The sequence below is a fragment of the Ornithodoros turicata genome, chromosome 3, assembly GCF_037126465.1.
Source record: "Ornithodoros turicata isolate Travis chromosome 3, ASM3712646v1, whole genome shotgun sequence".
NCBI classification, from domain to species: domain Eukaryota; kingdom Metazoa; phylum Arthropoda; class Arachnida; order Ixodida; family Argasidae; genus Ornithodoros; species Ornithodoros turicata.
In genome coordinates, this window is record NC_088203.1 from 98,266,104 (window position 1) to 98,283,548 (window position 17,445).

At 46.1% G+C, this 17,445-nt stretch overlaps 1 protein-coding gene and 2 long non-coding RNA genes across 3 annotated transcripts; all 3 read left to right on the top strand.

Moving 5' to 3' along the window:
• Positions 1 to 3,270: 3,270 nt before the first annotated feature.
• LOC135387529 (uncharacterized) lies at positions 3,271 to 4,521 on the top strand. The gene is made up of 4 exons (XR_010421183.1): positions 3,271 to 3,360; positions 3,418 to 3,597; positions 3,666 to 3,859; positions 3,990 to 4,521. It is a non-coding gene; the product is annotated as an uncharacterized LOC135387529 (long non-coding RNA).
• A 4,278-nt stretch (positions 4,522 to 8,799) lies between these two features.
• LOC135387530 (uncharacterized) lies at positions 8,800 to 9,957 on the top strand. Its single transcript, XR_010421184.1, has 2 exons — positions 8,800 to 9,335; positions 9,462 to 9,957. It is a non-coding gene; the product is annotated as an uncharacterized LOC135387530 (long non-coding RNA).
• A 1,655-nt stretch (positions 9,958 to 11,612) lies between these two features.
• Positions 11,613 to 14,135, top strand: LOC135389762 (uncharacterized). Its single transcript, XM_064619793.1, has 3 exons — positions 11,613 to 11,626; positions 12,369 to 13,763; positions 13,817 to 14,135. The coding sequence occupies exons 1-3, from the start codon at positions 11,613 to 11,615 to the stop codon at positions 14,133 to 14,135; spliced, it is 1,728 nt and encodes a 575-aa protein (XP_064475863.1).
• Positions 14,136 to 17,445: the final 3,310 nt, after the last annotated feature.

Consider the following 17,445-nt stretch of genomic DNA (forward strand, 5'->3'; position numbering starts at 1 on the left):
ATTCTGCGTCCAACATCTCTAGTGAACGTTTCTAGATGGCGCTACGAGGATGTGGTAGATAACGAAACATTATGCGGGAATTCGGAGAGAGCGCGCGTTGTCGTAAGCGGTTTGACAGAGTCAGTACACAAAGGGAAGCATGAGAGAGAGAGAGAGAGAGAATACATGATGACGATGATATGGGGATGAGATTCTTGCTGGCATGGCGGAGAATGGGTGTATATGACACCACATCCCCTTGAGCCTGCTTTTATGTGCCATTGACATTGCTCCCGCAAAAAGACGTTCCAATGCTTTATGTTTGTAACTGGTCAATGTCGTTTCATAACTTGCCATGCATTTGCTTTTCATTTGATTACATAAAACTTCTGTAATGAGCTGGCGTATTTGCGCGTTTAACAAACACCAGTACAAGAGACACGTGTTCTTTGAGGCAACCTTGTAGTGGATGAGGCAATTAAGCAGGGCACAAACACAACACAAGCCTCACAACGCTGCGGTGCACTTGCAATGTGGTTCCTTTGAGGCATTTTGTTTCGTACAGCTATAATTATTAACGAGGCAGCTTCGGGCGTCCTTGTACTAAGAGTGATTGATTAATTCATTGATTGATTGATTTGAATTTTGTCACCCTGATGCCCGATTTTTTCCTGTAATGAGTAAACAGCAACCAAAATACTTTAGCACAGGTATTTATCGTTTCGGTTTTTCACAGTCTCCCTTGTGGAACGCAACCTAAAATTCGTGCCGTTCAGTTATGCTTCCAAATATTCATGTTTCACTCGTACTGCAAAGCAGCCTGAAAAAGCTCATGTGAATTTATTCCCTGGAATATGATGCGGAAGGCAACGATTCCAACTGATATCGAAACGAATTTCGTGTTGCTTCCAAATTAAACCTGTCGTGACATTCGAAGAGGATACGAGTAATTTGGGGGTGGGGTAGGGGGAGAGGTATATTTATTAGAACAAACAAAAACAAAGGAGGAAAGGTCAGCCACATGGTATGTCGGCTTGCTAGGCCGCAAAACAAAAAGATAGAAAGAATAGAAAAAGAGAAATAAATAAGAAGAAAATAAATAGAAAGAAAACAAAAGGAAAGGAAAGAACTAGCAAATAAAGGATAAATAACAAAAGGTGAAAGAAGAGTGGGATCGATTAAAGACCAAGATGATTTAGATGAGGGTAATGCGTATGAGGGTGAGAGGTGAGGGTGGGACACTGAAAACTGTTGCATGGCCATCGAGTAGATTATTACATTTATGGCTTGATAACATTATTCACGTTAGCATTTATTACATTTATAGGTGCGCTATATTACATTATAGCATAGTTTGTATTCCGCCAATGTGCTGCGACTAACTTTGCCACGGCAGCTGTTCAACCTCCGGTCAACTCGTCTACTACTACATTCATTATACAGTATTATCGTACTGTACTTTACTGCGCTGTACTTTACAACAGAATATGGTAGCCGTACAGCATGGCGTACACTAAACTGGGTTTGTTCATTCGTACCTGATGTGCACTGAATGAAAGTTTGAACTGCTTGTCTTTGCATCGGTACAACTAGCTGCAACTAGCTCGAAGAACACACCTTTTTGTATAGGTATTCATACATATTCATGATATGTTCCAATCAAAGTACAACTGCAACGTAATTAGAGAAGTTCCTCGCATCGCTGACGCAGTACACTGAACTTGAATGTAGTTCCGTATCGGGACCACTGGATTTCAGAAATCAGCGAAAGTATTCAAAATGGGAAATGCTGCACACAAGTGAATGAAGGTCACATAGCCAATGAAAATATACGTATGAGAATTATAAAAAGCACTTGTGCTGCAACAGTTACAACATTGCGAAGCCCATCGGGTGTTGAGGCTACCATCCATCTCGTGACAGGCAGAGAAACGTTGGATTATGTTAGGTTACCTCAGTGTGGTAAGTTCATGCGAGGTACCATCTTGTCCAGGACAGGTCCGAAGAGGGGTGAGGGCGGAGTTGGGCTGGTCCGTACGTCCTCAATGAGGCGATGTAACGAATAACAATGACCGCCACTGCACATAGGCAGGCAGCAAGCTTTGCACCTTGTTTCCTGAAACGCGAATGCAAGAAAATCACACAGGCTTCCCCTTGCCCATTTCTTTCCTCTCTCTCCCAGATATCTGCCCGAAACACGCAGAGCAGTTGATAAGAGGAACTTGTTTACCCGTCAACGCCGCTGTACCGCGCGCTGACATATAGCCCCAAATCGTCATCATGGCCGTCTCCACCAAGTGCCTCAAGTGCACGTCTCCTGATTACGAATCTGGGACGTACTGGGATGTACAGGGTGGCTGCAAATAAAGTAGCCCCACATTTATGCGAGTATGGCGTTCCTTGCGAACCGCCCCAAGCAGCACAATGTACTGAAAGTCGAGTGCAATGGAGTGGACAGGTACGTAGAAGGCCTTGAACAGACCTGTGAAACTAAAGAACATTGATAAGACACATACCGTCCACCCCCGCTGCACTCGACTTTCAGTACATTGTGCTGTTTGGGGCATAAACTTCGGGTGGTGCGGGATGACGCATTTATACAATGAAAACAAACAAACAAATCGTGGCAATGAAACTCTACTCAATAAAAAAGTTAGGCACGGAAACTTGGCTCTCTGAGCATCCCGAATTTTCTGCACCAATATCAATATGGCGGTTGTGCCCAGCCACCGCTAGGGGTGCCACCGGCCACCGGTTGAGAAACCAGCGGTGACACCCCTAGCGGGGGCTAAACGCAACTGTGCTGAGAGCCCCATGCCCCATTGGAAATGCATAGAGAACAAAGTTTGCGTGGCTAACGTGCTTATTACGCAGAGTTTGAGTACCACGATTTTTTTCAAAAGTTTCTATCGCGTGAATGCACCGTCGTATGCCGCCGGAAGTTCGTAAGGAATGCAGGGAACGCGCTATGTGCGAAAATGTGGGGCTAGTTTATCCGCACCCACCCTGTACTATAGCACTGGGACTTATGTCCGCCATCTTTATCTCTATTTCGTATCTGTCCAAAAGAAGTAAAAGAAAAACAAACAATCAAAACTGAAAGAACGCAAATTGTCAGGTGATTATAAGATTACAAACTGTGCCTGGATGGAGGAGTGTTTATAGAAGTGTCATGTCCAAGTCGGTAGGTTATCAGGACTCAAGAATCAACAACTCGCGCTTGATACGCTGACACGCGTGATAACGGTACTGGAATTCGTTGATACCGGCAACCACGGTATTGGTGTTCGGGGCAGGGGGCGTTGCTGCTGGAAGGATTTAAGCGAACAGCACAGGGCTGATGGGATTCTTTTTCTCCGGTTTCCCGTTGGGCTGGCCGAGGTAAAGACTGCTGTGAGCTGGATGTGATTAGTAAGTTGTTTTTGAATTGAATTTCAGTCTTCTCCTGCAATGGGACAACGGAACGGCTGGCAGCACGGCTCCTATATAATAGGCGAGGATGGCAACCTGTTCAGGTACATACCCCCAGGCAGAGGAGGACGGCAGAGTGTGAACGACCAGTCGACACCTTTTGCCGGTTCGGATTTCCCGCTCAACGAAGCAACATGAAACCTACACGTAAGGCGAATTCAGGCTCCTGTGCTGTCTTACGCATTCAGTGCACTACCTCTCCATATCGCCTTCAGGCTAATATTACCGAGCCCCTTCAAGGAAAGTGCGCCCTCTTCCGGCCGCACTTAACAGGCTTCGCTCCTGTGACACTGGCGAGGGAACAGGGCCAGTACGAAATTGAAGGCTTGCCACCTTCAAGACACTAACGAAGGGGTGAACGACTTTCAGCCTGCCCATCGGGACCAGTATATTCTTTCCGGTCGCTATGGTAAGTACGACTTGGTGCTCGCAATTTATTTTGTACTTATTCGTGGGACTCTGGTTTCCACGATAGCTTTATAAGGATTGACGTTAGGATTCTCCTGCTAACTGCTCTTTTCTTTGTCCCCCTTTTTTAGTCATGGTACAGCACCCAAAAAATCAAGCGATAGGAGACCGAAGCCCTTGCGGAAGGTAGAGTCGGCCAGGTCCCCCCCTCCCCCTTTTCGGGGATTAACAGTGCGGGACCGAGGAACAGAGGCGCCTGCTGTACCCCTGTGAAATCCACCGCACGGTTCACTGCGGTAGACCCCCTTTCCTGGACAAAGGTGGAGACGTTCCGAGAAGCCGGGACTACGGGAACAGATGTGGCAGTGGCTATCCTACAGCGGCACCTCCGGAACCTCTTCAGAGGGTACGAGACCCCTTCGATGTCCTCGGACTGCCTAGTCATGCTCTATATTAGTCTCGAGCGTTATAAACTTACGAGCAGAGAAGTATTGGTACTCAAGAACCCGGGCTTGATAACTGCGCACGGTTTTGGTATTTGGAGGCATCTGTTGAAACGTATGTTCCCGCCTGTTTTATTTTTTCCTGTTTGGTTGGCCGAAATAAAGACTGCAGAGCTACGTTTGGTTAGTAAGTTCAATAAAGTTTTTGTGTTGCATTTGCCTTGCTGTGTCAAAGTACTGCTCCTCAGATAGGCGAAACAAGAGTACTTTCTCACACACACAGGGTGTTTCCTTTTATCTGCAACACTTTTTCATAAAAAGGGGCGGTTTTACTTTTGTCATTGAATTACTCGACGGGGTGCTACTAGGAAAGCAATTTTTTAATCAATTACTACACTAACAGATATTTTAATAAACTCTTTCTTGACTTTAGGGAGCACATTGCAATTGCACTACTAAAGCCTGATCACCACATGATCCGCTTGAACGACTGACGAAGCATTAAAGTAATCTCAGCGCGTGCTATAGACCTAAGTATTTCACCTCGGCCGTCCGCTGGAAACAAAGTGATCGTCAACAGGGGTGACTTCGATATCTCCGCCCTTACTTGAAATCACGAAAACTTCACACGCGAGGTTGGCAAACCCTTATCGCGGTATGTTTCACGATCTTTTTTTCTTCCTTTCGTTCCTTCATCTGTTCGCAGACGCTTGCCGTACCAGTCATTTCATCCTGCGGAACACACCCTTTCCCTGTACGATAAGCGCTGATATGTAGTGGTGATACTCAAAGCTCTTTGCAAGCGAAAAAGAAAAAAGATCGTGAACCATCACGTTTTTCTATGACGTTAGGTGAGGGCGGAGATATCGACTTTTGGCGATCTCTTGAGGTGCGCAACAGACAGCAGAGCTAAAATAATCAGGGCTGTGGCGCGCGCTAATTTCGTGCTTAGTCAGTAGTTCTGGCGCATCGTGTGAATACCAGACTTTAATACTACAATTTCAATGTGCTCCCTAAAGTTGATCAAAATATCTCTTAGTCTCCTAATTGAGAATAAATTTCCTAGTGGCAGCCCCATCGAGTAATCTAAAGTAAAATCGTCCTAAGGCAACTCCCCCTTTTTATATATAAAAAAAAATTGTTGCAGATAAAAGGAAACACCCTGTATGTTGTCTGGCGGGTGAGCATCCTCAAACCCTTCAAGATCCCGCTCAATCACGGAGATGAAGTCTTGATGCGCCTTAAACAGTAATTAATCTCGGAGGACAAAATACACGTCTCCCATTCTGGTTAGCGAAACAAAAGATGGACTTTGGTCTGAGGGAATGCACACCGTCCCTGAATAAAGGATGCTGCTTTCCGGAAGCTTACATTGCCTAGTGACCTGCCGCTTTGTAACGATTCTTGGTCCCAGACGCAGTGTCATTTATTGTTCATGAGGCTAGCTTTGTCCACGGAGAGCGGTCATTTATGGATGAAGAACAATGCCGCTACGTCTATACAAGGGATTGTATTACTGGTTCGGGACTAAAGTGGTCCTTCAGTTAGCATCACTAAACAACATTTTTTATTGTAGCATTGGCGTTCTGTTGCTATGCTCTTCTATAGACCATATGTGAAATTAGACATAGCCGGCAATTGTTTGACGATTCCTCGCGCATGGACTCGTCGGACTTACCCAGGACAGGTCTGAAGAAGGGGGGGGGGGGCGGAGTTGGGCTGGTTGGTATGTACACAGTCAGGCATTGCAACGAATAATGATGACCACCAGTCCACATTGGCAGGCCGCAAGCTTTGCACCTTGTTTACTGAAACACGAATGCAAGAAAATCACACAGGCTTCCCCTTGCCCATTTCTTTCCTTTCTCTCCCAGATATCTGCCTGAAACACGCAGACCAGTTGATAAGAGCAACTTGTTTACCCGTCAAGGCCGTTGTATTGCACGCCGACGCACATATCGCAACGAATCGTCATCGTGGCCCTCTCCAACAAGTGCCTCAAGTGTATGTGCCATGACTACGAATCAGTTGCCTTACTGAATTAGTATATCAAGCAAGCGCTTTATTACAATGCACTTTAAGCAAAAATGCGAGGAATATATCTGTACTTCGATGTACAGGGTGGGTGCAGATAAAGTACCCTTACATTTATGCACGTATGGCGTTCCTTGCGAACCGCATGAACTTCGGGTGCCGCGGGATGACGCATTTATACGATGGAAACTAACAAAACAATCGTGGCAATGAAACTCAACGCAGTAAGAAAGTTAGCCACGAAAACTTGCCTCTCTGAGCATCCCGAATTGTGTGCACCTATATCAATATGGCGATCTTTCCGCGGTTGGTGCCCAGCCGCCGCTGCGTTGATAAACCAGCGGTGACACCCCAAGCGGGGGCTAAACGCAACTGTGCTGATACCGCCATTCCAAGTTTCTATCGCGTGAATGCACCGTTGTGCGCCACCGGAAGCTCATTGGCTATGCGGCCAACGCGCTATGTGCGAAAATGTGGGGTTACCTTATCTTCACCCACCCTGTGCTTGTATTGAGACTTATGTCCGACCTCTTTAGTCAGACACAGTGCTATTCCCGCACCGCCTAGACTGTGTGTGTGTGGGGGGGGGGGGCGCACCCTCCGTAGGCAGCCTGTCAAATATAACCTAACCTGACTTAACCTAACCCAACGCTTATACCGTTGGCTCAGTCAAACATCCGAACCCGTTAGGCTTAGCACGGCCGTGTTTCTCCTTCTGTAGGACTGCTTCATATGGTGTTGAAAAAAATGTTTCTGGGACACCCAATTTTATAATCCTTATATCTTTAGACTCGGTATATGACCTTCTTTCACTTCCACGCATTATATCACTTTTAAACACGCTCAACAATATTTAGAAGCCATATATCTCATTGCTATAGTACATCCCAATATCCTGGTTGCTGTATAGAGTGCTGACCAAATAATGTTTCGCGTGTGATGGGGTAGTGTAATGCTCTCCTGTGGTGAATCACCCCAGGTCATAGTCATGATTTATTTCCTGTTGTTGTTGACCAAATACAAGGAGCATAGGACGTACGCCTAATATGCAGGTAACACGCAGATCAACAACAAACACTGTCATCATCATCATCACCACAATCGTCGTCATCATCACCATCATCAACACATCGCTATTTTTGCGATCAGAGGACGCAATATGCAACGTTCTTAGAACGCTGGTAATATCAGAGTTCGAGGTAACTCGTTACTGTAACTAAGTTCCTTTTTCCGGTAGCTTGTAACTTAACTCGGTACTTTTGTGCCGTGGTAACTTTCAGAGGAACTTGTTCCTTTTTCAGGTAACTTTGCCAAAGTAACTTGAGTTAAGTTCCAAGTTACTTTTAACTCGCTTTTCACTCACGTCCACATATGTTCTTGCTTTCTCTCCGGTTCCTTCGTGGCATTTTTTTCCATAAAACGTGATATACAATCAATGACAGTATTTTATTCAGGAAACAAGAACCGCTGCCATTGAAATGAAGCTGAACCATTGTGCGCCCACAGGGAGTAAGATGCAAAGCGTTCGAAGCGACCTCTACCACGGAAACGTCGTCATGACGTTGGTAGACAGACTGAAACCGAAATAAATCGGAAGGAAAGGGCTGGGTTCCACGAACGGGCTCTTGTTCGCTGCCTCCCATTGAAAGAAAAGCAGGACCGAGGGTCGCGTCCCTTAAAGGGACCATATCGTAATCCCCTCAAGACCGTGGCTTTCGCGCGCGCCCTTGTTCACCTCTAGCTTCGAGCGTAGATCAATCCTACAAAATTTGTGGCGCTGTCCAACACTATGACGTTATTTGTTTACAAACAGGGACAGGTCTATTGTTGGAGATAAACGAAAACGACCTAAGCACACTCCTCCGCAAGCAACTCAAGGTCTAACTCAACTTCTCACGCTGCACCTGCGTAATGCTATTTTGTGTCCGGAGTAACTTGGAAGTAACTCGTTCTTTTTTTTTTAAGTAGCTCAGTAACTGCGAGTTACATTTCAGGCTGAGAAACTTCGTTATTAACTTAGTTACATTTTTCACACGGTAACTTGACTTGTAACGAGTTCTTTTTGACGGGTAACTTCTCAATCTATGGGTAATATGCAGGTACAATGCAGATGGTGAAAACAAACACTCTCATAGTCGCAGTCATCATAATCAGAATCATCAGTACAACGCTATCTTTGCTAATTGCTTCTTTTTTATAACAGTCAAACACAGCTGTATTTCGTATCTGTCCAAAGGAAGTAAAAGAATAACAAATAAGCAAAACTGAAAGAACGCAAATTGTCAGGGAATTTTAAGATTACAAAATGTGTCTGGATGGAGGAGTGTTTAAAGAAGTGTCAGTCCAAGTCGGCAGGTTATCAGGACTCAAGAATCAACAACAACCCACGCTTGATAAGCTGGCACGCGTGATAACAGTACTGGAATTTGTTGATACCAGCAACCACGGTATTGGTGTTCGGCTTAGGGGGCGTTGCTGCTAGAAGGATTTAAGCGAACTGCAGAGCGCCGATGGAGTTCTTTTTCTCCGGGTTCCCGTTCGGTTGGCGGAGGTAAAGACTGCTCTGAGCTGGGTGTGATTAGACTTCTCCTGCAACGGGACAGCACGGCTCCAATGTACTGGGCGAGAATGACATCCTGTTCACGTACATACCCCAGGCAGAGGAGGACGACTGAGTGTGAACTCGACACCTTTTGCCGGTTCGGATTTACTGCTCATCGAAGCAACGTAAAACCTACAGGCAAGGCGCATTCAGGCTCTTGTGCTGTCTTAGGCATTCAGTGCACTACTTCCCCATATCGCCTTCAGGCTAATACAGAGCCCCTTCAAGGAAAATGCGCCTTCTTCCTGGCCGCACTTAACAGGCTTCGCTCCTGTGACACTGACGATGGAACTGGACCAGTGCGAAACTGAAGGCTTGCCGCCTTCAAGACACCGACAAAGTGGTGAATGACCTTCAGCCTGCCCATAGGGACCGGTATATTCCTTCCAGTCGCTATGGTAAGTACGGCATAGTGCTCGCCATTTATTATACTTATTCGTGTGACTCGTTTCCATGATAGCTTTAAGTATCTTGCCGTTAGGGTTCTCCTGCTGACTGCTTTTTCTTCTTTGTCACGTTTTTAGTCGTGGTACAGCACCCGAAAAATCAAACGATTGCAGACCGAAGTTCTAGCGGAAGGTAGACCCGGCCAGGTCACTCCCCCTCTTTCAGGGATTAACACTGCAGGATAGAGGAACAGAAGCGTGTCCAGTACCCTCCTTGTGGATCCACCGCACAGCGCCTTTGTCGGGCGAAGGAGACACTACGGGGACAGATGTGGCAGTAGCTGTCCTACAGCAGCAGCTGCGGCGCCGGAACCTCTTCAGAGGGTATCAGGACTGCATCCGATCATTGATATTAGTCACGAGCGTTATAAATAAAATTACGAGAAGTATCGGTACTCAAGAATCGACAAGAACCCGGGCTTGATAAGAGCGCACGATTGTGGTGTTTGGAGGAATCTGTTGAAACATAGGTTTCCGCCTGTTTTCTTTCTCTTTCCTGTTTGGTTGGCCCAAATAAAGACTACGCAGTGATAGGTTTCGTTAGGAAGTCAAATAAAGTTTGGTTTGTGTTGCATTTGCCTTGCTGTGTCAAAGTACTGCTCCTCAGATAAACGGAACAAGAGTACTCGTGTGTATATATATATATATATATATATATCTTGTTCGGCTCCTCAAGCACCTTGCAATCCACCTTGAAGAGTAATTAATACGCAGAACAAAATACATGGCTCCCGTTCTGATTAGCGAAACAAAAGCTGGACTTCAGTCCGAGGGAAGGCGCCCCCTCACTGAGTAAAGGATGTTGCGTCCTAGAAGTTTACATTGCTAAGTGATCTGCCGCTTTGTAACGATTCTTCATCCCAAACGAAGTGTCATTGTTGATGAGGGTAGCTTTGTCCATCGAGAGCGGTCATTTATGGATGAAGAACAATGCCGCTATGCTTGAAAAAGACTTATAAGTGGTTCTTCAGTGGTTGCGGAATGGGGGGGTCTCCCATTCAGTTCAAATTCCATTCCGAAGAATAGAGCTTTGGGATAATTTGATTCCTTTCCTCTGAATGAAGAGATGTAGTCAGTTCCCACTCCTGGAATGGATTGGCAACCCAATTTCGTTCCGTTAATTCCTTCAAAAGAAAAGGACCGCTAACCATACTGGCAAGTCCAACAGTGCTAGAGGATATCGACATTACCAAGCACGGAAAAAGCACAAAGACAAGGTTATTTCACTCTTGTCCGTGTGCAGGAGCTGTGCGAGGGCAGAAACTAAAACTGCCACCGAGGCACCCAGTCTATTCCTAGGACAGTTTCCGCCATTCCAATTCAATTCCGGGCTCTGCTAAATCTGGACTCATTCCAACTCAGCAACCCTGGTTAGCATCACCAAATTACATTCTTATAGCATTGACGTTCTGTTGCTATGCTCTTCTATGCACCATTTGTGAAATTCTACTACCTTAGAAATATCGCGCAAGTTGCTCAATGATTCCTCGTGCATGCGCAATGGTCTCGTGTTCGACCAATAACTCTGATGCGAGAAGTCAACTAAGTTTCACCATGCTCTCTCGTGTGCATCGTTGGTGCATAGGCTCCGTCTCTGAGCTTTGTTTTCCCCCACCCCCACTTCAAACATGTGATCGGCCGCTCCGACTCCATGCTCTGCCCTCGCTGTGCGATTTTGGCGGATATCAAGCATGTGTTACTCGACTTCCATCTTTACAACGCCCAAAGGGCAGCGATTCTGTGTCGCCTGCAATCAATCGTGTCGCACCATTCACATTAGCAACCATCCTCGGCCCTTGGTTCATGATGATCGGACATCGTTATGCTCTGCAGTATTTCCTGGTCTTTCTCCGTGACACCTGTCTTCTCTATATCTTATGATGTGCCTACCCCTGTGTGATGTGTATTTTTTGTTTGTTTTCGCCGCCACCTATAGACTCCACTGACTGTCGATCACTCACTTCAGGGTCGTTCACCGTCTCATGGTGCACATCTCATCCCGTCCGTCGTGCCTTGGAGTAGCGGGCCGCACCTCATGTGGTGAATTTCCCCATTCATCATAATCGATTTCATCTGTTGTTGTTAATGATTGGTTCAAATTTCAATGGTAATGCACATGAGTCATGCGCCGTTATCCTTCGACTAGACTTGTAAGTATCGTGTGTACCGTAATCAAAATAGGAAACCTTTCCTATATCTTTGTTTAAAAAAAAATGTCGCAACCGCATGATGCAATTTGTTCAGTGAGTGTTCTTGCCTTTGTCGGCTTTAGACCTAACCTTTCCCCTCTTTCGTGTTTTTTTTGTGTTTTTTTTTTTGCAATAAACCTATATCCCCCCCCCCCCCCCATGCTGGCGTAGTATATAGTGTTTCCACATCGCACTGTGTGATCTAAATATAACTGCCAACACGACAAAGCGGAGTTTCGTAAACACTTGGTATAACATTGAACAAACATGCCATCTTGTCTCACATTTATCCGTCCTGAGAAATGCCTTGGCAAAGATAATGGGGGCGGAAAGGAAAATTACTTTTTCCCCTTTTCAAAACTGCAATCGTTACAGAACAGTGCAGTAGAGCGGCTGTTATCCCTTATGTACATAAGGCCTCTCCTGAACGAAGTTAGCAGGACGATGCGGGGTGGTTTTCAAAGAAGACGGTAGTTTTCCCTTCTTCCTCCTGTTGACTTTGGCAGTGGGCAGGACGGCTTAAGCGCGAGATAAAACATAAGGACATGTTTGCGCAAAGTTGTACTAAGTCTGTTTACGAAATTCCGTTATCTGCGGGCGGTCACATTTGGATCAGACAGGGCGCTGTGTACAAAGGAGGAAGGAGGATATATACTATATATATATATATATCTCTTATATACTGCTAGTATATATATATATATATAGCCTCCTTGCTGTGTAGACACTGCAGGTTATACGTCTTCATAGCTATATATAGAAGGTTGCGACAAAGGCGGAACGCTCATGGGCTCAGATACGTTCGAGATACGTACGGAGACACTGCCCTGGCCGCTGCTCGTCGATACCTTAACCTAGCGACCAAAGTGATCAGATTCCAGTGCCATCTTCGCTTCAATCAAGTGTGTCTGAACCAGCATGTGGTCCCTCCTGCTCTCCGTTGCAAACCTCTGGTGGACACAGCATACGGACGACGCCTGGCCAAATCTTACGAAAGGAATTGCCTGAGGGCCCGCACTCAAGAAAACAAAGAAATCATCTTCAAGACGAGGAAACAACTTCACGCCGCTGAAAAGAACATTCAACGGTTTTTGGATATAAACGACTTCAGCAGGATCATCATCGCACGTAAGGAAGCGGAGCTACTTGAACACAAACGGCGATCAGCAGCACACCAGCACAAGCTTAGTGTACTTTGCCCGAAATATTCCGGGCTGGACGACAGTACAACTGTGATCAACCTCTCTTCCAAACGACTGGACGACGACCACACCTCCGTGCTAACTAAAGGTATGAACTACGCCATCATTCCCCGAAGCATACCTGTTAGCGAGATTGTGTCTGAAGTAGAAGACAGACTGCGGCAAGTCAAAGATAAAACAGCAGCCATAGCGGCGAGGAACAAAGTAATCGGAATACTACAGAACGCAAACCTTCCGCCTAAAAACATCACAAAAGCTGAACAGAATGCTCTAAAAGACCTTCGCAACGACGATACAATTGTTATTTTGCCCGCCGATAAAGGCAAAGCGACTGTGATACTGAATCGTGACGATTACGACAACAAGATGGAGTCCATCCTTCAAGACCGCTCCCATTTCAGCGAACTATCGGGTGACCCAACAGCTGCATCTGAGAGAAAGATTGTTGCCGCGCTCAGGAAACTCAGAACTAAGAAACTAATTACGGACGGTCTGTACTGGAAACTTTTCACCTCCGACGGAGCGACACCGAAGATATATAGCCTACCGAAAGTTCACAAGAACAATTGTCCTCTGCGCCCCATTGTGTCCTTCATAGGTGCACCGTCCTATAACGTGTCTAAATTCCTGGCTGAACTGTTGGCACCTTTAATGTACAAGAACGACCGGTCGGTGAAGAACTCTGTGGAATTTTGTGAGCTCATCCGTGACATCCGCATAGACGATGGCGACGTCATGATGTCTTTTGATGTCATCTCCCTGTTTACAAACGTGCCCATTGACGTAGCTCTGTCCGTAGTTCGAACGAAGCTGAGAGCTGACGTTGACTTAGAAGACCGCACTGATCTTTCAGTTGAAGACATTTTAGAACTTTTAAAGTTATGCCTCAGACAAACCTTCTTCCAATTCAAGAACAGGTTCTTTAAACAAACCGACGGATGCCCCATGGGCAGCCCAATTTCAACGACCATTGCCAACTTAGTCATGGAGTTTGTTGAGACAAGGCCTTAGAGGACGCAGGACAATTCATCACCTTTTACAGACGTTATGTTGACGACACATTTGTGATTATTAAGAAGAATTTCACCAACACATTCTTTGACAAGCTGAACAGCATTCATCCTAACATCCAGTTCACGTACGAGGAGGAGAAAGAGAAAAAGATCGCCTTTTTGGATGTCCTCGTGCAAAGAGACCCGTGCGGAAACTTGAAGACCTCGGTTTACAGAAAACCGTGCGACACAGGTCAGGTCCTGCATTATGGTTCGGGGCACCCTCTTGAACACAAGCGATCGGTTGTTCGTTCCCTGCTTTCACGTGCCATGAAGATTGTCACGGGTTCGGGTGACGATACCAAGTAATGTCTGGAACTCCGTGACTAATTATCATTCGAACTCAGCGGGTCAAGCGGCTGCAGTCAGTGGCTGAACGATTGCACACGTACACAGAGCTACAATCAACAACATATTTACTCATGCTACAATAATGTTGCAAAAACTGAGATTACACAGAGCCAGTACCACTTCAAACCAAACAGTCACACTTAGCTCAGTTCTGCAATGTCTTGGAGGGGGTCAATCGCTGCCTACTTCCAACGGTGGTTCTCGGTGGGTCTCTTGAGTCGTCGCTTCACTCACAACACTTGCCGAACTCAGTCAGCTTTCACACACATTTCTAACTTGTATCATCGTCCACCTGCAGTACATTGCCGCCACTCCTCTAACTTCCCCACCACTCTCTCGCTGGGGCTCTTAACTGACCACCTTGCGACGACTGCCCCACTTTCCCTCAGTTACCCCTTATATTACCTCGGGAAACGGGGTTCCCAAATGTCACTGCACGGAGCATCCCCCCTTTTTCTGAGAAAAGGTCACCACGCCTCTGTCACGAAACACAGATGCCATTTTACGCAAAAACAATAATTTTCTTCTGTCAGTGCATCAGTGTGAAGACGACTCCCAAGTCCCTGGCTTCAGCAAAACAACCAAACAAAATTAAAGACTACAACACGTGGCATCTGGTTAATGTACTCGGTCCGAACAACGCGAAAGCAGCAGCACTGATCGCACCGCGGGGTACCAAGAACAACCCGGAGGGCGCAAACACAGTCACGTCGAAGTGTCAGGTTTCTCAACGGGGTCTGTTCCTCTACATGTCTGACCAAGCATCTGGACGCCATAAATCTGAGCATCCCGAAGATGTCATGGCCCACCGAACCAGAGTGTGTTCTTCTAAATTAACTTACCCAAAAACTGTTAAACAACAAAAATCCACAAAACAAGCTTGTCGCCCTGTGACAAAGATCCCTTCAGATCATCAGACAAGACATGAAGAAATAACAAAGGCCAAAGCGGATCTACGAAGAAGGGCATACCCCGAGCAATTTATCTGTAATACATACCACCGAATGATGAATACACGCCCGGAACAGGCGGAAAGTAGTCAAGAAAGACCCATGTACGTTACCATCCCCTACCTGAAGGGTGTGTCAGAACCAATTAGACGGGTGCTCTCCCAGGTGAACATTAAAACTGCATTTAAGCCCACGACAACACTGAGGAACGTACTAAGCCACCCCAAGGACAGAACACCACCGGAAGAAGAACGAGGCGTTGTATACAAGGTATCTTGTCAAGATTGCCCTGCCGTGTACATCGGAGAAACAGGAAGGAAGACACGAACAAGAATGAAGGAACACAAGAAAGATATCGAGAAATCAGCAACAAACCCAACAGAACTGTGTGAACACGCGCGCAAAACAGGACACGTGTTAGACCTTGACAACCCATGCATTCTGGCGAAAAAGAACAAATGGGGGGTGAGGAGACAGCTGGAGTCATGGCACATAAAGAAAACAAAAGAAGCTATCAATCGACAACCAGGCCCCCTCCCAGAATGCTACGCTCCTCTTCTACGTAAATACCCGGTGACGACCAGGACAGCGTCATTCTGATGATGGGACCCGAATGGGACCCGAAACGTTAACTGTATTTTGTTATGTTTGTTGAAAGCCGGTGCGGTTCAAACTAGTAAAGATAGATTTTGCCTCAAATCGAATTCCTCCATCTGGGACTTCGCAAGGTTTCCCGTTTAGGCTGTATTTTAATGTTGTCGGTGTACACGTCCCAGACTACAAGCACATGTTACACGTATTGCAGCAGCGAGTTCAGATCCCGTCGGAACTAACAACTTTAACATCATTCGCTTGATAGTATATCCTATCGAGTGCTCACAAAACAGAGCAAAACTTCGGTGCTGGTTCCAGATTTCTCGATAAACCTAGGAACGTTTTCCATGCTGCACAATCCTCCGTGCCGGCAACAAAGTTTGTCGCTCTCGAATGACCATCTATCAACTTACACGGAATAACGTTTCTGACACGCAGAAAAGCGGAAGTAATCGGGAATTAAGGCGTGGGAAGAGTTCTGGTTTCAAAATGCGTCACACTGGGGGGCAAAGTTCAAAGGCGCTGACGGCCAGGGCAGCTTCAGATTTCGCGTCAACGTTCCTAGTTTCACATTCGACACCAGCAACCAAAGAAAGAAACTACCGTGGCAAAATAAAGCTGTTGGAATCTGTTTGCACTGGGTTTTTGGCAAGAACACGATAGAAAGACCATGTCAATTTCGGCGCAAGCGTTCTCTGTCGTCCGTAAAGAAGACGGGTCGAATGCACCTATAAGGACCGGCCTTTGAAAAGACGATCCCGATTAGCTGACTCGTAGATGTTACGTCACTTCGACGAGTGAGCTGGCTTTCTCCATCTTGATGGTGCTTTTCGTGCCCTGCGACGGCTCGGCTTGAAGTCACAGGACATACAAATTTTGCTCGGGTGCTTCTTTTTCGCGATTCTTTGGTAAAAGGCGAAATTTCATTGCAGCAATAGCATCGCCTGCAAGACCTACGATGACGACGATTGCAGTGGAGAAAGAACCTGGGGGACAGAACTTGATAAAGTCGTGCAGGTATCTGAAAACTGGTGAAGGTTGATATTAAGACGTCTTTCGAGGATTCCCGCATTGACTCAATCAAGGCTGTATAGTTGCTCCACTTAACTGTCAGGAAAACATTCGGTCTCCCCTTCAGAGGCTGAAAATGAATATACAAACACTTGACGCACACGCAATGTAAAACAGTGCATACGGCTAACGCAGCAAGGCATATAAAGTAAAAGACTGACCCCGTAATTATTATTCGGTGCTCCGTTTCTTGTCTAGCCTTCCATATGCAACAAGCGTAACAGAGCGAATGCCGTAACGTAGTGCAATAAGACGAAAAAGGTGTAAAGTAGGAGACGTTCACCTCGCCTCTCACGCGAAAAAGTACAGTGAGAAAAGTAGATGTCGAAAAGCAGTAGAATCGCTTAAGAAGTCGTTAAGGGTCCTTACGCGTGGAGAAACAATTAGCATGGGGAATGATGCAATGAGGAGCGCTATCCAAACAGCGGATCTCATGAGCGCAATCTCCGCAGTGCGCGCAGCAGCCAATTATGCAAAACTCTGTGTTTAACATCCAAGTGGAAAGTGCTCTCAAGCTATTATCACTAATTGCAGCTGGCGAAAAGAAGAAAATTAAGAGAAATCCCTAATTAACATGTAAGGCCGTCAACCTCCAGAGCGGCACCATGACCGGCCGTTTAAACAGGTTCAACTCCCTTTTAGCAGTAAACTGA